Consider the following 23,648-nt stretch of genomic DNA (forward strand, 5'->3'; position numbering starts at 1 on the left):
ATATGATATTACTTTTAAAAATCTGCGTTGTAATAAACATTATTACGCGATAACACAGTACAAACCGAATAAGCTTCGCCTATCAAATAAATAGAATGTAAATTTAACACTTACCCCTATGGCTGGAGAATAAAGGAGAGTGTATACTCCTTGACGTGATCCAAAAATTACCAGTATGGTTTTTCATGATTCGTCTTACTTAAATCCATAGGAGAGTGAGTACAAGTCGGGGTAGAATACCCGTGCACCTCATGTTAGTCATGATACCCGACACAAGTAATCTGTGGCTAGGTACATGATATACAGTTGCTTACCTGGAAAAACATATTCACCCTCTATAACGTTGTACGCATGTACAACGAGAAATAGTCTTATTGTTTTAAGACAAAACCAAGTTATTTCTTTGCCTTATTCTGTGACATTCTGCCAAAGCCACATATTTGATTTGTTTGCAGTTTTTAGAATCATTGTTGACAAATTGTTATCATCCAATATACTTTCAGTCGATCTCTCAACGCTGTTATGAAACTTAACACACGTTCATCCCAGTGTTTTTATTTTTGCCTGAAATAAATATGGTACTGCTCTGATGTCCAATGTGACCACCATAGAAGCTATCTTGAAAATTTTGTTATCACTGACATAGAGATAGTAAAATCAGTTCTTAGCACACATCATAAGTATCATTTAAGACGATTAAATTAATTCTCACAATTCATATCAGAGTAATGCATGAAATTCCTACAATACATGATTTCTATTAATCTGAATAATTGAAACAAATTCATATAATACATGAGCCATATAACATTAGAGACAATGAATGCAATCCCTTAGCTTCTGAACTCATGGAAAATTTACATATGAATTTAAAACAAGAAAATCAACAAATAATTACAAACTTACATCAATAAACGTTTCGTATGTGATTGAGACAATACATTTGTGCCTTGCAAAAGTTGCTCTTTCTATGCAGCCAAATCTCTCTCCATGTCCCTCAACTTCTTCCAGACCTTGGACAATTTAATGAGAAAAGTACTTTTTACTGATCTTGGAACCAGCTTACCCTTCCACAGAAAAATTTGGATTGTTGAATTTGACAAGGAAATTACTTAAAATATTGCATTTCTTCTGGGGAAACACACACATTCATTTGGGTTAGCCAATCAGGATTGAATTTCTCTAACTGCCAAAATTTTAACACTCTCATCAAAGTCAGAACAATTCTCTCTAGTCCACCTTATTAATAACTGTTCTGGAAAATATCATTTTATAACTCATATTTCAAATGGCTCAAGATTGTATAAAATTTGTCTCTGGCTTGTCTCTACTTTGTCATTTCCTCCAATTGACCCTATGTTAACATATGTCTGATTATTATCCTAGCGGTTCCTAATTAAAATCCAATCCTGCTCCCAAACAAGAGTGGTTAACCATTGCAAGCTACTAATTTATGGCGATTGTAGCCATACATTAGTCTTGATGGTTACATGTCAGACTGACCATGAATGAATGGATTGTAAAAAATAGCTAAACAGTTTTGCACCATTACAGTTTGTCTGTCCAAAAATTGGGCTATTTACATGAAATTATACTTGCCCATTGATAACTTAGTTGACCAGATTGGTCGGACTAGGGAATTTTTGTTTCTTGCTATGCCATTTCATTTTATGTAACTTTTGCTTTTTTGAAGTATGTTGTCATACCCTTTTCTATCCCTATCTCTATCTCTGTTAATATAAATCAGATATCTCTTTACAGTATGATGAAATTGTTCCAACGAGTCTCACTACCAAACATGGTGGCTTCTACATCAACTCAGGGAAGTTAGATTTCAAAGAAGTTTCTGACGACTCGGAAAATGAATTTCAGCCAGCATCCTCAGTCAAGAAGAAAAGGAAGAAGAGGGTTTGTTGTGAATTAGAATGTAGCTTTAGAAAACTGAGCTTTGACAAAATTGGTTATACTATCTGGTCTTGATTATGTCATGAGTTTAAAGGTGTGTTAAAGTATCACCACTTTTTGTCACAATAATATACAGATAAAGACACATGCCTGAGCAAGTGTTATGGCCATGGTTACAGCTCATGGTAAAATTAATTCTTTTTTTTAAAAAAATTAAGAATCTTTTCCCCAGATTGATCAGTTTGACTTCAGAGCAGGGGATGGACAAATCTGGAATTTTATTTCATCAAATACTGTAAATGTCCAGCAAAAGTAATAAAAAAAACTGCATTGTTAGGAAGATGGACACGAAAGCTATTTCCAAATCAATGAAATGATTCAACCCTTTGTAACTGGAGATGGTTTTACACTACTTGCTTGTTTTTTTGTTTTTTTAAATAGATACTGACATAATGAATTAAACCTCTTTAAAAGATTTCTTACTAATATCAGTAGGAAGATAGTCAGTTTCTGCTAATATAAAAACTACTAGAAGGTAGTTTTCTTTGACACAATAAACTGTATTAATTACCTCCCTTGAGATCAGTCTAATGCAAGTATTTTCCTTTCATCCAAAACACATTGACAAAATTGATTCTGTAAACAAATATATTATTCAGACTGTGCACAGTATTTCAGTCTGTGTCGGATGGTATTGCTTGTAAAGTCATATGACTGGGTTGTAAATGGTAAATTATGAGTACTTCAGCCATCAGTGAAAACTATCATTTTGAACTATATTGCACATTTCAGTGATTTGTGGTTACCTTTGTTCAGTGTCTCTTGGTCTTTATTTGCTTAACTTTGCATTAAATGTTTGTTTGGCCTAAGTCCATTTCCTGGTCTTGCCATGGGAAAAGGTGAAATTAAGTTTGTGTTTCCATAAAAACCTTTCCTATGGACAATCAGTCAGCATGAAAATATGTATCCACACAAACTGGATACTTGACATTTTACTGTGTCTTAAAGGTCTAAAAAGAGCATATAATATATGTATGTGTGACTTAACACCATCCTTGCCTGTTTCTCTGACACTATTGCTTGAAAAGATAAAGATGCATCATGACTCATCAGTAAATGCTAAGTCACTGTGACCAATATTTATCACCAGTTTCCTGTGTTAACCTTTTCAATTTGCTTAGTTTCTCAGATATTATTGCCTGTAAAGTTATTAACTAGGTATATGAATGTGTCATGAAGAGTACTACACCATCAAGTAAAAACTAAGTCACTGTGACCTATATTTCACATTACATTGTCCTGCATTAACCTGTCTAACTTTGTTTCTCAGACACTTAAGCCAGCAGTCATGTTAGTTCACATGTATATGCTTGAGGAGAAATATTATGTTATTTATCAAAACAAAGTCACTGTGAACTATTTCACACTTCAATGATCTTTACTAGTAGTCATTTAGCTCAGTTTCTTTGATGCTGTTCATGCAGCATGATGTACCATGATGCATAGGTGCATCATGAGAAGTACTACGCCATTTGAACAAACAAAACATTACAATCCAGCCATATTGCCATTGGAATTGTTTTTCTCAGGGCTTTGAAAGTACACTTGTATGCAGAAGTCTGTAAAAAGAGACCTCATCTCTTCCTTGTATTTTGCCATATGTAGTTTATGATAATGGGCTATTGGATTTAACTTGTTAGAATTAGCCAGATATGGTAAAAATAGCACAAGATAATTCACAAGAGTCTAGTGTGACTTTTCCTTAACCCTCTTTTGAAATAAATTTAAACCATGCAGTAGCTTGGGATTTTTCATGTAGAAGGTTTCACATTATGGATTTTGCATGCAGATAAAGGCTGCAACATTTACACATATAAATGACTTGGCTTACTTTATTGCTGTAAATATATTCAGAATCAGTAACAATGTAAACAAACATACATGTGACTGTCACTGACACAGGAACTGCTAGTTCCAATTAAAGTATATATTTTCACATATCTGCTTAATTTAATTGTTTACTAAGATTTTTCTGTTCATTCATTTTTTAATTATTGATGATTTCCATATTGAAAATCACTAGTAAAGAATTTTAGAGCAATGTCCTGATAACACGGAAAAAAGTTTCTTTATATTATTTTCTGTTGAAAAGCATATTCACAAACAGAACCTTTCATGAGTAACATTTTATTTTAAAGAAACACCACTCAAATTTGTAAGTCACTGCAGGTTCATATTGCCTTTGTAGATCTATAAAACATCATATGATCATTCTTAGGTGGTTTGTCTTGTTGTGTTGTGTTTTTTTTTCATCCTGTACATGTAACAGTAAGAAAGAATATCACAATAACAAACAAAGCTTTAATTAACCATCAGATATATTCAGCAAGGACATGTCTTAACAACTGAATCATGTGTTATTGCATACCATATAGGAAATTTTGGTAAACATTAAAGCTTTAATGGAGAAGGCTTGAACGTCTGAGACACACTATAGCATGAGGTCAGTAGTGATGGTTCTCAATAGATGCTCAGTTCATGTAGCTGATTCTATGAATGGTTGACTTTGATAGTAAGTGTGATTTGATTTGTAACATAGCTTTAACAATTTTTCACTCGTATCATTACAATGTTTGGAGTGTGACAGTTTATAGTGATGTCTAGCACTGGGGCATCATGACCCATACATGAAGTATGATGTCCCACCCAGTCACATCCTAACACCAGGACAACCAGTCCTAACACTAACCTCTTAACGCTTAGCGCCTAGCGAGGCAGCTGTTTGTACCATTTTTATAAGTTTTTTATATGACTCAGCATGGGTTCAAACCTGCATCCGAGGCAGACATTCTAACCACTAGGCCACAGGAGTGGTCTTGATGATAAGTTGTTTTGAAGAGGCCTACATACAAAATCTAATATTTACAAGGATTTAATTAATTCTGTATACAGTTATATACAAATGATATAATTATGTATACAATTATATACAAATGATATAATTCTGTATACAAGTTGATACAGTTTGTTTCTCTGTTAAGCCATATAGTATTGGACAAATTAATTAAACAAAAGTAAACCCAAAATGTGGTGGACATCTTCATCCATGAAGGTGAACATAGCTGGAAGTGGAAACTCTTAAGGCCTTAGAATTGTTTTGAACTTTAATTTGTTGAATTGAATTTGATTTTAAAAAGTCTTTATTCTTACTGTTCTCACGGTGAAATTTGGCTGAATTGTGACTATGAAGGAATATTCTGAAAATTCTATTTCATTTTCATTCCCCAGAAATGTTCGTATTTTCCTAGCTTTTATGTTCCCAATGGAGAGGATTGATTTTGGAGGGTCAGATAGCAAGTGAAATAACAGAATCTGTGTCCTCCTCTAACATTTCTATGTGGAAAATGAGAAACGACTAACAAAATGAACAAGCTTTTTTCATCACTGTCATTTAATGAAAAGTAGAAAAGATTTTCTCATTGTATTAGGCTATATTACTCAACAACTCCTGAGCCACTCTGTGACTGCTTTTTAGCATTAAAACTTGCTGTATTTAGGTCACTGATACACATCCAATCTTGTTTTTCTTTTTTTCTGAGAATTCTAACTTAAGCTTATTTACATGAAAAATTTCCCAATTCCAAGACCTTTGGGTTCCATTTAACATATGGAAGGAGGGATAGCAGAAGTTTGATAACCTTGGTTTTAATAATCCTTGGAATTTTCGGTCCCCAAGTAACTTATTTTCACTTCAGTTGCCCCAAGACTGTCATAATCAGAATTATTCAACAACTATGGTCAGAGAGAGTTCTTATTGCACAAAGCATTTTAAACTCACCGTCAGTAATGCTAATGGAAAATCTCTTGTGTTTACACACCTTCTAGGTCTACTTAAGACCTGAAGATAAAAGATAATCAATTTCCTCTTTTTTATGATGCTGTCTTCTTGTCTCTCAGCTTTCTACTAGTTGACCACTCCTGACCACAGACTTATCCATATTTTATGTTTATCTATGTTTACAACATTATGGTTCATATTATTATTAATCCAGTACTATTAATACTGTTAATCTAATATTATTAATACTGTGTATCATCTGTCAGAGAATGTTAACTATCCACATGGGATTTTTCTTTATTCATTACCCAACAAGACATTATAGTATGCAACAACAATTGTGATTGGTTTGATTATTTAAACTTGCCATACTTCTTAAGCTAAAATTAGCCAACAGAAGCAACTGTCATATGCTGTTCAGCAAGTGCAAATTTTATTTTATCTGACCAATGAGAAAGTGTAACATTAGTGTGCCAAGCCAAATATTAAAGATACCACAAGCATACGTTGGTGTGTTGACAAAAGATGAACACTTGAGTCTTATTTCTTGAGGGTACAGCAGTTGGTAGCATTTATTGTGATTGCTTTATCTGATAATGAGTAACCGGCACATGATTGGTGTGGCCTCTTACGGTGTCTCTATCGCCCAACACTCAGCTATGGAACTGTATGGAGATAATTGGCACATGCTGTAACTTTGTGTATAACCAGAGAAGTGATCTCATGATCTAACATTTGTTACTGGAGAACATATAAAATTCCATTATAATTTTTAACATTATCTTTTCATAATATTTTTAATTGTCCAACCATGCTTTCAGTGTGAACAAACAGTTGCCTAGAATTAATTTTATTAACCCAGCCCCTGAACAATGGATTTTTCCCCACTGGGCCATCAATATTAATGAATTCTTTTCACATCTGTTTTCATTTTTACTTTGCAGAAAATATTATCAGATGATGAAGAGGATGGAGAGCATATAAAGAAGATAATGAAGGTATTTAATCACAGTAAAACCTGTTACAAGAGACTGCCCCTTTTGCCATTAGAAAACAGTCAAGTCATGTGATCTCTCACAACCAGTTTGTACAAAGAGACCTATTTCTGTTGTCAAATTTTAGCACTATTTAAAGAAAAATAACCACAATCACTGCACATATTCTTTATTAATAATTCTCTCTAAAATATTGTATGCATTCATCTGAAGAACAACGATATACAGGATTAAAGATATACTTCTATCTTGAAACATTAATCACATTTATATTTGAAGATCACATGTATATGTATTAGGATATGATATCATTTCTGCTCTACTAATTTTCCTTCAAAACACCCTACATTTGTTTTACCGATGTTTAAACCGATATTTTGCGAGTGGTCTCCCTTTTTCATTTCTTTCAGTTACAATCATTATTTCCTCCAGTGTTAAAATTTGTCTCTTTTTAGTTGGAGGTTCTTACATTGATATTAAGGTGCTAAGTGTTAACATTAATATTGCTCAGTTGTGATGCCGATGCGACTGTGGCAACAGTTTTGACCAGGCTTTGAGAAAATGTGAATAATCTTTACAATGTCATTGTATAGTTAACAATGAGTGCAAAAAAAAGAAACAATTATCTCATCCATAAACAGAGTTATTTATTCAGAGACAAAAGTCAACGGCTTAATTCTCAGAGGACATAACTCAGCAAAACAAAAGGGTGTAACTGATCGCACCAACTTGAATAGATGGAAGTCTGGTGTATGGGATGTAATTGCTGTAAAATCAGAGGAAAAAAGCAACAAACAACACAAGCCTTTAATACTATCAGTCGAATTTGAGAAACGATTCTCACTTGCTGGTTTAATAGACAAAAAGACCTCATTTACCCCAGGGCAATACAAATTAAGACAATGTATGCAACCACTGCGTAAACTTTGGTACTACAGTGGCGATTCTCTACATGTACATTAGTCTGGTTTACGGTCTATAACATATATGCTTGAGTTGCCAAATTTACAAACCAGTAGCCAGATTCTTATTTTGTTGGTGCTCTTGTTATGTTCGTTTTTTTTTTTTTTATCAGAACGATGTTTACTGTCATTGCAAATGATTCTTGCTGGATAGACTGGTCCCCTGTCCAACTTGTACATATGGGCAGTGCCTATAAAGGGGCCAGGAACCTGGTTAAGTACAGAAACAATCTGCATGTATTTTAGTATAGTTTACAATAAAAAATATATGACACTACACATATGACCTATACAATTTCAGAAATCAGTAAACAGCTTTTCTGTTTAGAACAGTATAAGCAGTCATTGTTGCAAATGATTAAATAAAAGTTGGTGGAATTTTTCCCATTTTGTGATTAAGCTGTTCATAGCAGTGTTAGAATGCATATTTTGCCAAGACATCATGGTTGCTGATAGCATTCAGCAAGTGGTCGCTCATGACTGCATTTATATATTAAAATTGATCCATGCATTATGATTGTGGTCATAAATGACCTGTGGTCACTCATAGCAAAGGTTGCTCAAAATAGGTGTAACTTTATTTCTGCTTCTCATGAAAACCATCATGTTTCAGAAGTTTGGACACCTCGTGGCTTTTACCAAACACCATGTCAAAAATATTTTGATTGATACATCATTTAAAAAGGGGTAAATTTACTAGAAAATGGCAGACAATTTAGCCAAATGCTCAAGTACACTAGGCAAAATTTGACCAAGTCAAAAGTATTATGATAAGTCCTCTTGTCAGCAAATTGCTATAATGGTGTTTGACATATCCATGATTCCACTTGTTTAACAATGTACATGTACTCGCAGTGGTGGCTACTGTAACCGATTTAAAAAATGTTTATAGTTTTACCTTTTTTCATTTACTTGTTTACTTGTGGAAGTGTTAACTTTCATTTACAAGTGTTTATCTTCCCATGGATTTTATATATTAAAAAAATTGTCTTCACATTTTTAGCTATAATCATAGACCAGTAGAGCCGGAGTGGTCTGTTGTCCATCATCTGTCCATTTGCACAGCACAGATTTGTTATTGCTTTTCCTCTTAAACTACTTAGGGATTGTTATGAAACTTTACCATACATTCATCCCTTAGTCTAGTTGATCCTAAATGACAGTGGTGACACTCAGACATCCAGTATGGCTGCTGCAGTGGCCCTCTTGAAAATTATGGTATTGCTGCTCATTATGAACAGAAGGTCACATTGATGTTGGGTTTTCACCAGAAGACAGAAAGTTGGTCCCAAAGAAAACAGTTTTGAACTGATATCCAGTATGGCTGCCACAGTGGCCATCTTGAAACTCTTGCTATCAGTACTCCTGAACGGATGATCATATCTAGATGGGCGTTTCACCAGAAGACTTTGTATGATGTCTGATATATCATCAGTGGACAGTATGAATCTGGTTTCAGTTTGGCTATAATGGCAGCCATCTTAAAAATCTTGTTATCATTACTCCTCCAAAATGGAAAGTCACATGCTGTAAATTCACAGAGCACAGGACTGGTAAGCCAAGGGTCATGGGTTCAATAACTGCCCATGACAGCTTGGGTTGGCTACCTAGGTGTAGACTTGGGAATGGCGGTTAGCCCCTCTTTCCTTTGCATGATAAGACCATTAATTGTTAATAATACTGTTACAACCAACCAACAATGTTATTCATCTGGTAGCAGTAGTCTCTGAGTATTTTAATGTGAATTCTTGAGTAGTCAGAACAACCTGGGATTAGGGTTAGCTCAAAATCAGAACTGTTTTGATGCAGATCCTTTGACACAGAATATCCAAGTTTGTGTACCAGTTCTCAGAGATAAATACTTACACTTGTACTAGCAATACTACATTAATGATAAACAAGGTTGTCTCTGCATCTTTTATAATGACAATCTTAATAAATGAAAAGGTATATTAATTATATAAACAGACACACACACACTACTACTAGTGTCTACCACTTGAATATATTTTAAAATCTATAGCAACTGTGAAAGGTCATGAAGTTTCTATTGTAAAATTTTGTAAAATATTTCAGATTGTTTTTTAAACTGAATTTTTCAGAAGAAAAGGTTAGAAAAGGGCTTAGATGGGGAAATAAAGAAAAAGAAGAAAAGGAAGCTTTTTGCAGTAGATGGCGAAAAGGTGTTTAAGAAGCCCAAGGATCCTATAGAAAAAGAGAAGTAAGTCATTAAAATGTGTACCATAATTAAATGCTCCTGTGTGATGATTGCAGCATTACATAAGAAAGTGAGGTCTTAAGTATTTGCCTTAAACTCTATAGGAAGATTACTATATATGCATGCCTATAAGATGAGTCAAACCTCAAACAACAATGATCCTGATCTGCCATAGCATAATTCAGCTGCAGACCAGGGTCTAGTTTTGTTTGTTCTGCTAACTACTCCTAACAAACTGCACAGTCCCAGATCTGCTGGCACATAATGCACAAGCAGTTCTGGGTCTGTGCAGTTTGCAATTGGGCTCGACTTACAAGCAAGTATATACAGTATCAGCCTCAGCTTCTTATCATTGAAAGATTATTTACATATCATAGAAGTATTAATGTTAATCCATTATATCCACTCTAGGGCAATTTGATTGCACAAATGTAGAGGGGTTTTAACTGTTCATGAACATTTAGGTACGGTAAATGAATCTGTAGGGAAATATGAATCATTTACTTTCAGCCATCTTTGCATGCAATTTTCAAGGGTTTCATTGTTTGGACAGCTTGTAAAAATGTAAAAGAATTGTACAGTAATACCTCGTGCATTCGCGTTTCTGGATTCACGAATTCGCGAAATTTTCATTGGTACCCTCTGCGTACATGTTTTCTTTATTTTATTGAATTGTACCTTCGTTACATGACTTCTGTGACATACGAAGTTTACCTAGTTTACCTTCCTGACAGTGACAAAGAAAACGTCAGTCATTAAGTTTACAGTCCCATTCGTTACTTGGTTTTAACTTACTGTGAGTGCAAAAGAAAATGGCAGCCAATGAATTAGTATAGGGGTAATATTAGTATACTGTGACGTTTGCACGCATTGGGGTGGGGTTCCTCCAATATAATTTAATTAAATTATGATGAAAGTTCCACCCTGGCTCGTGAGGTTAGAAAGTTAAATTAGTGACGAGGTAGATTTACAGCTCTGAGCCCCCAGTCAGCAATGCCGACGGTTAAATTATAGAGAACATGAAGATGAAAATTCAATCAATAACAATTTAATAAATTCGATTAATTAGAGCGATAACTTCCAATCACTCGTCTTTCCCTCGAACAAGTGACAGCCTAATTCATCCCGTAATTTACAGTGTGAGTTCAATTTTCCCCCTGTCCTTGCATCTACTCATCTCTTTCTTTCCCACTAATTCCTTCCTTCTTTCCATTCCTCTAACTCCTCCTTCGACTCCGTTTCCCTCTCTACTATCTCCTCCTCCAATTTCGCTCCCAGACTTCAACTTCTCCTGACTTCTTTCCTTTCTTCTTCTTTCCTCTGTCTCTTTATCTGAGACTACAGGACCAAACTGTAACTGGTCTGTCCCTCAAAGCTTCCTGTGAAAAACCACAAGGCGTTAACATATGCTTTATCGAATCTCACCTCACACTAGATCATCAATTAATCATCAGATAAGCTATCACGGTTTCTGTCACGCATGCGTACACATCGAAATTCCCATACACTTCTTGCAGGGTAAACAATGGCGTAATAACACGGTATCAGCAAATTGTCATACAGACATCAATACATTGCGTCAGACAGTATATACACATATATATTTAATCTCATCGTACTACAATCTGAAAACAATCAGACGCATGTCTGTACATTACATAAATATTCAACAATGGCAAAGTCTATAATCATATGAACACGTGTTAGTCTACTATAAAATACCCACATAGCAAAGTACAATATTAACTCTTACGACGGCTAGCAAGCTATATAATTCTTTACAAATATCAACTCATTTCTTCAAAATATGCAAACATATTAACAAAACAAAGTAATTCTTTGTACTACGATTCTAGTAATAATAAAGTATACATACGACCTACAATTAAAATGCAATCGCATTCCACAAAGACCGAACAAATATCCCACTGACCTTATTTAAAGCTCTGTGTACTTAGAATTTCCTGCTCTAAGATTTTCCCGCCAATAACGAATGGCTATTCGGAGTTACGCTAACCTCTCCTCTGGGTAATTTCTCTCAGCGAACTAATTCTTGCCGGAAGACGCGGAGATATCATTCTACCCAAATCAGGGTCTCTCCTATCTCGATTCTGATTGGGTGGCGCTGTGACCCTGTCCAATCGTCTTAGCGGCCAGTTCAACCTGTCTATCTGTCTGCAGGGAAAAGAAGTTAAGACACTCCCACTTCTTTTGATCTTGGACAAACATTTCCACACCTAGGTGATAATTGGCTATCTGTAGCTTCGCAACTCCGAGGCCCGGCTCTCCACTTCTAGCTACGGCAATCTTACATAATGGATTAGTGCTAGCCTGCGGCAATGTTTAACATCAAACAATGGCTTGTCAGAATTAGTTTGATTATACATGTTTCAACTGGGCTACTCTGGGTTGGAGTAAACATGACATATACCGTACTGTAAATGCGCTAGTGTGGCAAATACCCATTAGGCGATACTGTACTCTATTTTTACATCAACCATTTATTTCTCTTTTTTAAGGGTAATGTATTAAGCTAACTTTTAAATGAAATTAAAGTGCTTTGGGAGCATGATTTGGGTCATGTTTAGGGTTTAAACCCTAGAAATAAGCATTTATTAGCATTTTTAGTGACTCGTACCAAACATTCGCGATTCCTCCTGATCCGCGACTGGTTCTGGAACCTAACCTCGCGAATGTTCGAGGTATTACTGTAATTTGGTTTCTTTTAATTCGCATAGCATAGATGCCATATTAGAAATTTTGCTTGAAAATTCTCTTGGAGATCTTTTTAGGGGTCAAAAGTAACCAAGTGTCATAAGTTGTGTTTTCCCAATTGCCTTTTTTCAGGTCCAAGACTCCAGCAGCAAATGTGGCTGCCTTACTGAAACAGCAAACTGATTCAACCTCCCCAAAGAATAACACAAATGTACAGGAAAATGGCATTGCTGGGGAAGAATCTATACCTGGGGACCCGAATGCCAAATCTTCATCTATTATTTCTGTCATTGATTCTGTTATTGCAATGGCAAAAGAAGATGCAGACAGTCCAGATGAGATGGACGAGAGGAAGGAAACCGATCCAGAGAAAATCCCTAAATTGCCAATGGGGCTTCCTCCAGCCTTGGAGAAATATATTGAAGATTTGAAAAAAGTGAGTGTCCGTGTTTCATTATGTTTTGTTTGTTTATCTGGCACAATTATTCCTATTTCATACCTTATTCTTGCCTAGCCCGCTTGGCAGAAGGTCAGCATGGGGATCACACTGGTGTCTGTTTGCATGTCCATACGTCCTTCCACTCCCTAAATGTGAACATTTTAGATTCAGCTCGACTACAAAGTTTTTCATTCTAATAAAAGTTGGGCTTGGCACAATGAGTCTCTTGGCAAGAATTACACTTTTTTTGTAGTCAGTAACTAAAGTTTCAGAACTACATAGCTGCCAAGTGTCCCATTTTTTCCGTATTTGTCCCATATTTTGGACCTGAATATGGGTGTACATTATTTTTGTGTGCAAAAAATACTTTTTTTTTTAAATTTTAAAAAAATAATAATAAAATTTCCTTGGAATTTCAGTTTCGAACATGCACTTGGTTCCATTCTGATAGAAATGTATCGCATGTATATAGGAATACAGTTCTACAATATGATTGGTTCATTCGAAATCGAGGCTACCGTGCACATCTTTATATGCCAAACTGGAATTCAAAAACAGTTACCGCTGTCACTGTATCTCATCTTCGTAATATTCAACTTCTAATCACATTGAATAAGAATGCAGAATATTCAGAATTTTCTCCAGGAAAGACAAGATAACAGAACTGGAAGGACAATTGTGCCATCTTGTTTAGATTTGTGAAACCATCTAGTAAAGGATAAAACTTTACGTTTTGCAAATTGTGTAATGTGATTTCATTATTGGGTAAGGAGGCACCCATGAAATACAAAAGCACGAAAAAGCTAATAAACATCAGCATACTGCTTCTTCATACACAACTCAGCCTGAACTTGTAAATAAATACGAGAGTGAACCTTAATGTAATTCAATCGAAATTCGGTTTATTAAATTTCTTTTAAAAATGAACCTTCCTCTTTTAGTTAGTAGTGTTGCTGGCACACTTTTTCCAGACAGAAAAATCGCAATGGATTACTCATATGCTAGAATGAAAACAGTTCAGTAAGAGAATCACACAGAATTAAGATCATCAATGAAAGTTCATACATTCGAATCGATATTGATTGAAAAGAAAACAAGGTGTGGAAAAGGCTCCTATAAATAGCCAGTGTCTGAGTTTGTTGCACTCTTGCACCTTCTGAATTTGCACCTGAATGAAACGTGTCTGTCCAGAAGGTACAAGTGTGCAACACATGCATCTTTGACATTAAATAATTATGTAAGGCACTATCCTACTTTACTGATGGTTGTATATGTTGTAAATAGTTACGTATGCATTAAAATTTTAAAAATCCGTATTTGTTCCTGAAAATCATTATTTTTGTAACAAGCAGTCATATTTTTGTACTCGGGGGGAGGGGGGGGGGTTGGCAGCTATGGAACTATCAGATTTATCTACAAAATATTTGTAGATTTATATTCTTAATATTGGTTTATCATCCTGTTCTATAAATGTCCGAATCTGAACCAAAGGAGGATAAAGTTGATTTAGAGCTCTTACACAATTTTTAAACATTTTCAGCTTATATTTCTGCTTTTACCTTAAATGATTTAGCTTTTACCTTAAAAAATTCAGCTCTTTTCCTTTTAAAAAAAAAACACTTTTCCTTCAATAATTTATCTTTTACTTTTGTCTAAAATTAAACAAGACAGCATGTCTGATATTTTTATATCAAAATGTCGTTTGATGTAACACAAAAAAACATTTGAGTACAGTCAGGTATAGTTAATCTGAAGCAAACTGTTCCTGATAAAAAAATGTCTGACATTCTAACAGCATAGAGTCATCATTATAGTATAATCTTTGTATTAGGGATGTGTATGGAACATACATTCTGTCCTCTGGATTTTGAATAGATGTTAAATATGTAAGGGACATTAAAAACAATTTTATCAATGTTGTTCATTATCAGCATGCATACCTTAAATGGAGGTATCCACAGACACAGATATTCCAGTAATTAAATGGGATGTCCACTGAGGCAGGTGTTATTGTATTTAAATGGAAGTTTCCACTAAGACGAGTGTTAATGTATTCAAATGCTATTTAAGGTATTGTATTAGGAGTGGTTGATGGATAAATAAAAGAATGATGAATGAGATCAAACTTTATTCATACTTCTTGTTACCTGCTTATTGGATAAAGAATACAAAGTGGAAGTGTCAGATTGTAGCTTGGTCTGGCCATCCTGCTTCAGGCATTTGGACCAATTGTCTACATTAGCTTTATATGGCTGCCATTTGAAACAAAGTATATTTTTTTTCAATCAGCTCAGGAAAGAAAGCCAGCTGAGAATACAGCTGCTACTTCAGTTGTCTCAGATCAGATGTATTTTCAAGATGGCATCTGATTTGAAACTAAATTTAGCCTGTAATATGACTATAAGAAGTGTTTCCTGATTACAGAGTAGCATAAAAGATGCTTAAGTCATAGCTGTTGATATCAGTTGGTTTTCTTCAAAGCTGGGTTTTGCTGACAGTAACTATAAATAATATTTCACAATGTCTGTGTACTCCACCAAAGACATTTATCTGTTGACGCATGTATGGTTTTCATGTCTGAGCAGTTTTGATTATTTCAAACACAGTGGGTTGTGACATACAGCCAGAAGTATTCTGTAACCTTGTGGCATGGTGAGATTGTTGTATGCACCTGATATGATTCTGCTCCTTAAGAGCCTAAATTAAAACTCATTGCCAAGTTCTGCAATGTGGAAAGGATGATAACTCAGTCAAGGATGATAACTCTGCCACTCCTCACAATATGCCCATAATTCTTTCTTAAACAACCCATAAGTTACATACTTATGGAATAGTCGCTTTTATATTGGACTAGGTGAAGTTAATAAACAGATTAACTTTACATGAGTACATCAGACACTTGAATCAAGCGATGTTTTTAATGTGCAACACCTGTATGATCAGACATTGTTTTTTTTTACCTTTATAGCATTATTTAGAAATGTCCAACAAACAATGTCTTGCAGGAAACAGTCAGCCTCTTTAATAGTTCACACAACCAGCACAAAAGTATATAAAAAAAGAATATTTAGATTCTTGGCCATACTTGGGAAAAGAAAGAAACGATCATATTGATTGGCCTTCATGTTAACCCAATTTGAGTATTGCTCATTGCAAATGAGATGATTGTCACTGTCACATGAAATTAGAAAACATAGATTAGGTTAAATTGAGAGATTTAGCAAGAAGCCATTGACCTACATGGAGTTCAGAACTGCAGTTTCTGAAACTAAACTGGAGGTCATTAGGGTCTGAGCGTACTTTGGAAACTTTTTAGCTGAATATAATGTTTTTTAGCTGCATCAGGTCACTTTTAAACTTTCTAATGCATGGTTTACATTCAACAGTAGCAGTACATGACATTTCATTCAACTTTACTGACATTTGGTCTAACTTACAGAAGCATATTGACTGCCTTACTGAGGAGGTGTTGAGGTTATCAGGTTTGAAGTTGCTTCACAAAAAAAGATAGACTCAGAGAGCTGCCTGGTGAGAATCCATTAAGCAGCTATTAAAGAAATCTTTTTAGGCTGGTTTTGTCCTCTTTAAATAACATCTTTATATGAAGAAAAAACTCACTCCAAGACTTAATTGATCTATTCTTGAGATATTTGAAATGGAAGTATGAATTATTATTGCTGATGTAACCGGGTTGAAATGTTAAATATTTAATAAAGCTTTTTATTTTTTACAGGCTGCAGAGAGTCCAGAAGGAAAATGTAAATTTTTTACAAATGAAGTATGCAATGTTTTGCTAGAGTAAGTGTATTCTTCAATCACTAGTTAGTATTAAAAAAAAACAACCAATTCTCTCAACATTGGAAGCAGGTAATTGAAACCTGTTCATTCAGAGGACAGAAGAATGTGATCTTTAGTTTACTACTTAAAATCATTTGTAATTGCTTGAATTTCTTTTTCATTTTTAAGTAATATCATAATATAGTAATGATTGTTGAGACGAAGATGAGCTTAACAGCTGTTTCCAAACAGGAGCTTAATAAGAAGTTCAGAATAAGGTCTTCACTTGTACTGAGGTCTTTGCTCATCTTTTTTTCTGTAAATAAGAAAACAGTAACTGTTTGCAGTTTCACAAGCTGAATTTAAATGCAAGAATTGAGATGTTAAAAATTCTGTAGTGAAGTGTAAATATTGAATTTTTTTTTTTTACTGATTTGCTGAGTAAGGTAACCTCCATGAGCCATTATCCAGTGGACAGTTGATTGCTACTTAAAGCAACATATATTAAACAAAGATTACATTATTTTATTGGTGTTCAGGAGTGAAGAAAGTATGAAATGATCCACCACTGTATATCACTTTTTCTTATTCATGGTGTGGATTTTTATGTGCCTTTCAGGATTGAATTAGCAACTAGGCAGCTAACTTGTGGTACAAGGTCTGCCATCTATGCACATCTAGCTGCCTTTCTTCCATGCAGTAAAGAGACACTCCTTAAAAGAGCCAAAACTTTGAGACTTAAACAACAAGATGATCAAATAAAGGGACCCCTTGAAAAATTAAAAGCAGGTATAAATTACATGTAAATGTTATTTTCCTGCCTCTTTTTCCAGAATATCAGCATAGTGATCACTTTGGTATCTGTGTGCATATCTTATCCATCCATCCATGATTAACCTTAAAGTTGAAGTTTAGAATAACATGAATGTGGAAGAGTTTTACTTGCCTGATAAAAGGATTTCTCAACATTTTGGGGTTCTTCTGACATGCACATGAGTGTTTTGCAAGTTAAGATAGACTGCCGCAAAGGTTGTTCATTCAAGAATAGATTATATTTGCTGAGACCACATTGGCAGAAGCTTAGCATAATGACAACTTTGGTATTCATGTGTTCGTTCCTCCATCAGTACCCAAGATTAATTTTTAATGTTGAAGAATTTTACTTCTCTTATCTCACCTTCTGATATGGAATGTAGCTTCTGTATGCAACTACCCATGCCAAGCCAAATAAATGCTCTCATTTTCGTAGCTTGATGGCTAGGTCAACATGCAAGCTTTTTGTATTGTTAGAGCTTATAGGATGACGTGTCATGCATCATCTAGAATTCATCCATCCATTAGCAGACGTTTGTTATCATTACTCCTCCTAAAATTCTTAGAAGATTGCCTGGAAACTACATGCACCTTCCAAAGTGTAGTTGAATGACAATGTTGCTTGATAGGCATCCAGTATGTCCAACACAGCAGCAATCTTGAAATTCTTGTCCCTACTTATCCTGAATGTATAGCCGTAGCAGCAATGGGGTTTCACTAAAAGACTTGTATGATTGAATTGCCAATAATAAAAATGCTGCCAATCTGATATCCAATAGAAAAAATTCATATCAAGATTGGGTTTTCACAAGAAGTCCTTTCATGATGCCTAGTTTTATAATAAATGAAAATAGTGACAATCTGACATAGTATAGCTATGATGGCAGGCATCATAAAAATCTTGTTATTTTTACTCCTAAGTAGAAAGTCATATCAACTTGGGGTTTTCACCAGAAGGCTAATAATACTATCTTGTTGGACCTGAATGAAGGTGTTGACAATCTGTCCTCAAATATAACTGCCACAGTCAACATGATATCAAGTTGGGCCTGAATGAAAATGTTGCCAATCTGTCCTCAAATATCGTTGCCACAATGATCATGATATCAAGTTGGGCCTGAATGAAAATGTTGCCAATCTGTCCTCAGATATAACTGCCACAGTCAACATGATATCAAGTTGGGCCTAAGTGAAAATGTTGCCAATCTGTCCTCAGTTATCACTGCCACTATGAACATGATGAATATATTGTTTAGTTTCTAATTTTCCTGAATGGATGGTTATGTCAACCAAAAGTCTGCTAATGCAGCCGTGTTTATCCTATCTCCTATCTGTAAACTGTGCTGTTCTTTATCCAGTATGGCTGCTGCAGTGGTTAATTAAAGAACCTTCTCAAGAATATCAGAGAGGATTTCGACACTCAGTAGTTAAAAAGAATTAATGGTCTTATCTTTAATTCCTTGAGCCTTTTTATTGACAGTCTCACTTCCTTCAAGAAGTGCATGTGTGTGTGTGTGTGTAGATCCGTGCATGTCAATAAATTATTCTTTGAATAGAAAATTTCATACCTAGAGAAAGCTGCTTTCCACAAATGCACTACTGCTAGACCTTTTACATGACAGAGTCTATGCAGAAAGAAATTTAGCTTCTTAATGTTTTTTTCTTCCCCCAGCTATCGACAGAGTTATGCCAGCATTGCAGGAGGCATATGAAGTCGAGTGTCAGAAAGCTACTCTTGAAAGGTATGGTAATTATTTTAGGAACTGTTTTGTTGAGTAGATACAGTAAAACCTCTCTTGAAAGGCCACAAAAATGAGAGACACTCTGTCTTGAGTTAGATTATTCTCAATGTACAGATATTCTGATTAGATAGTGTTGTGGCCTGTTATGACATCATTTTTCTCGAGAAACCATAATTTTTGGGAAGAAGGGGCAGTCTTTCAGGACAGGTTTTACTGTTCATCAAAAGTAGATCTTAAATGGTTTCTCATTTTAATTGCAGACCTTCCAGCCCTACTAAAAAAAATCAGGAGAATACCGACTTTTTGACCTATCTCCCGATTCCCCGATTTTGAAGAAAAAATCCTAATTTTTCAACTCCTCGAGAAAAAAAATACAGCTTTTTTTCCTTGAGGAGTTGAAAAATTTTGGATTTTTTTCTTAAAAATTGGGGAATCGGGAGATAGGTCAAAAAATCAGTATTCTTCTGATTTTTTTAGAAATTACATTACATTATTTTTTAGAAATGGGATAATTCTTCAAAAATATCATTTTCCATTTCCCTGTTTCTCTATCTGGTTTTTCTGTGGCTGGTATGTTTCTTAGTACCTTACCATATCCAGCTTGATTTCCAGTTTTCATCCACTAATACAAAGAAATTATCTCACAACATAATGAATAAGTTTCCCTGCAGGAAGCCAAAAAAAGAAGAAAAGGAAGTAACTGATGAATTTTCCCCAGCCAAGAAAAAAAAAAATGGGATAAAAAATATTGGAGTGATTGGGAGAAGCAGTTTGCTTTCATTCATCCATCAACTTGCAGGGCCTATCATGTATTCTGCCGTTGTTGCTCACAGCATCTCTCAATACAATATGGTGGTCTAGATAACATTAATAAACAGAGTGCAAGCATTGCAGATTTGTTGAAATGATGTGGCTTTTTTCCAGCTGAATGTAAGGAATCAACACTGATGATCTGCATAGAGTTTCAGCTTTACCAAATCTACAAGTACAATTTAGATGCAGAATTGAATTTGGAAAGATCAGATCATCAGTGGGTTGCTTTCAGGAAAAAAGGGATGGGTCTGGCCAACTGTTGTTTCCAACCCTTGGGAGAGTAATGCTATCAATACTTTCAATACCACACAGCAACAGCAATGCTGAGAGAGCATTCTCAATGGTCAGAAGAAAAAAACAGAACTAGCCAAAGAGCCAGCCTGTCAGTATCAACCTTGGAAGCTATTCTTGTTAGCAAATTGGGCACCCAAGGACAAATAAATGATGAACTTTTGCAGAAATGCAAATCTGCAACATCCAATGGACTGAAATAACAAAAGCAGACATCTTTATCATGATATATACACCTTATTCTTGTACCTCCTGATTTTTTACCCTGCCTCCTGATTTTTAATGGTGATTTTCCTAATTTTGATTTTTTTAACAAGTTAGCAGGTCTGTAATTGAAATTTGTGAAAAATAGATGTCAATGAATCATTTCTACGATATACAACTGTGGTGAGCAAATAATTGTGCAACAAATTGTATACATTTCATTTGAAATGAGTACTTGTACAAGATTTTATTTATCAGTTGAAAAGTAATACTGATTTTATTTGTCAATAATGCAGCATAGTGAACTGAAATGGCTTTCAAGTGCATTCGAATGCCATGTCATTATGCCTGAGCCTTACACGATGCCATTTGTCATGCCACAGGGTTTTATTACAAGAGTTACATATAGGAAATTAATAACATTACTAAATAAGAGTAATGTGATAAATATCCTGTAGTCATTAATTGCAACATTAACTTAGGGGTAGATTAACAAAATACCCTTTGCAAAATAGCAGGATATGGTCTGACAACAAAATCCCAGCAGATATAAGAGCATCGATGGAAAATTATCAGTTTGATCGTTAATCATTCAGGTGCATCATACACTGTCCTGTCCCAGACATGTACAGTGGAAAACAATATGGCACCCACATTTCAGAAACTCTAAATCTGTTATAGCTTCTTTTTTTGGCAAGACATCAGAAGTTTTGTCTGTCACTAGTAGTAGCAGCGTCAGCAACTTCTTGTTGTTTTCATATGACTGACCATGGTGGAGAACTAGATAGCTGCACATCACAGTTGGATGGACTGAAAGTATGCATCAGCAGATTCATTCCAAGTTCAGTATCCACAGGATTGCTAGGTGGTCAGTTCTGAGAATAATTCTGCCATTAAGTAAGTATTTGAATAGATTTGATATGCAGAAAATGATCAGAAGTTGGTGCCAACGGTTTGATTTCTCAGCTGTGAGTCTCCAGAAAATTGGAAGTTTCTATATCTAAAACAGTTCACCTGCTTCGCACAGCTCTATTTCTTCTCTGCCAAGGTCAGTCAGGTCAGATGAAGGTTTTAGAAACATCATTCCCACAGAAAAACATTTTTGACAGGAAAATATTAGGAAATTTGCAGGGACAAGTTGGGAAATTTTAGGTTAGATCGTTAAGATTGAAGTTTTCGGGAAAAGTTTTTTTTACCATAAATCAGTGGCATTGTATTATTGATGAGAATGTTGGGCAATGTGTTATGTAGTGCCTTTGTCTTTGATTCTTTTATTATTGATGAGAATGTTGGGAAATGTGTTATGTAGTGCCTGTGTCTTTGATTCTTTTATTATTGATGAGAATGTTGGGCAATGTGTTATGTAGTGCCTGTGTCTTTGATTCTTTTATTATTGATGAGAATGTTGGGCAATGTGTTATGTAGTGCCTGTGTCTTTGACTCTTTTATTATTGATGAGAATGTTGGGCAATGTGTTATGTAGTGCCTGTGTCTTTGATTCTTTTATTATTGATGAGAATGTTGGAAAATGTGTTATATAGTGCCTGTGTCTTTGACTTTTGTATTATTGAGAATGTTGGGAAAAGTGTTAGGTACTGCCTGCGTCTTTGATGCTTTTCTTGTCCATGATTTCAGATTTGCTTCAGTGCAAAATATGTGGAGTAGCATCAGGATTTATTGTGTCCAATCCCACTGATGCAGTCTCAGTACAGATTATATGAGCTAGTTCAAGGAATATTGTTATTTTAGTAATTATGAACATCGCAGGGTTCCCACGTGTGTCTGGAATTCTGGAAAGTCTTAAATTTGAAAATTGCTTTTCCAGGCCGTGAAAAGGTCTGGAGAAGTTTTAAAATGACTAAAAAGGCTGGAAAAAGTCAAATTTTCATTGTTCTAGAAACCGGACACGTGACTGCTCTTTCGGAACTCTGTGGGTGTTACTGTAGAACACAACATTTCAAGGCGAGTATAGTTGATAAATTCAGGGGAGATGGCCATGCAATTATGACTGGTGTTTGCTGACTCGTTGAGAATTAATTTGCCTTTTCCATTTCATGGATTATTTAATTAATTTCAGTTTTGTGTTGGGTTAGTTAGTATTCATTTTAATTTTGTTGGATTTTATTTGATTTGACATTCTCTGACCGATCTTTTTGCTAAGAAGAACAGTAACTCTTCTCAGCATGTGATCCATAAAAATGTAAATAATGACAACAGTATGGCATAAACTGAGTTCAAAAACACACAAAAACACCTTTTTTGACAAAGTAAACAGTTGTGCCAAGGAATTAGATGATACTCACGTGTTTTCATTTATTATACTAAATGTATTAAAAACGTTTTGTGCAGTTTTTTGTGTGTAATGCATTTTCGAGGTTAGACTCGGACTTGTATTTACAAATGACGGGTTATACCTAGAGGCATTGGTAGGCCTATTTAATGTTTAGTGTAGGCAAAAAGAGGTAAAATGGAAGATATTTGGAAGAAAATAAAACCAATTCAGGGCATTTATTGTGAATATCCATCTATTCTGAATATTGACATTATAATGAATAAATAATCTATTTGTACATATCACTTTATATATAAAAATCATAAATATTTTGTGCAAACTCCGTGCCAGTTCCTTCTCTTGCACTCTCTGATTTCACAATTTACTACTACTTGATGAACTGCATGATATTGATGAGAATTATTAAGAAAGTACAAAAATTTGACATCCAGAATTTAATTTTGTAACATACACAATATACACCACAGAAATGCAGATTTACTGTAATAATAAATTAGTGGAAAACCTGTACAGTATGAAAGAGTAAATGAGGAATTTTTCAACAATTTTGTCCATATGACTGACACCCTTTATAGGATTCTGGAAGTATTCAATGTAAGTTATTTTTATGCTATTATTTTTTGTCATTATTTTTAAAGATATA

The 23,648-nt window shown here is 34.8% G+C and overlaps 1 protein-coding gene across 2 annotated transcripts in view; it reads left to right on the forward strand.

Annotated features, from left to right (window-relative positions):
* LOC149798162 (uncharacterized) overlaps nucleotides 1-23,648 on the forward strand; it is a 78,657-nt gene that overhangs the window by 20,874 nt on the left and 34,135 nt on the right. For both annotated transcript variants that reach the window (XM_089963269.1, XM_089963270.1), the window contains exons 4-10: nucleotides 1,762-1,908; nucleotides 6,688-6,741; nucleotides 9,803-9,921; nucleotides 12,766-13,069; nucleotides 16,806-16,870; nucleotides 17,469-17,638; nucleotides 19,335-19,404. In XM_089963269.1, the coding sequence (XP_089819395.1) occupies nucleotides 1,762-1,908; nucleotides 6,688-6,741; nucleotides 9,803-9,921; nucleotides 12,766-13,069; nucleotides 16,806-16,870; nucleotides 17,469-17,638; nucleotides 19,335-19,404 (929 nt within the window). The remainder of the gene's footprint in view (nucleotides 1-1,761; nucleotides 1,909-6,687; nucleotides 6,742-9,802; nucleotides 9,922-12,765; nucleotides 13,070-16,805; nucleotides 16,871-17,468; nucleotides 17,639-19,334; nucleotides 19,405-23,648) is intronic.

Source organism: Sinohyriopsis cumingii, chromosome 6 (genome assembly GCF_028554795.1).
Source record: "Sinohyriopsis cumingii isolate HCF-2022 chromosome 6, ASM2855479v2, whole genome shotgun sequence".
Classification (NCBI taxonomy): domain Eukaryota; kingdom Metazoa; phylum Mollusca; class Bivalvia; order Unionida; family Unionidae; genus Sinohyriopsis; species Sinohyriopsis cumingii.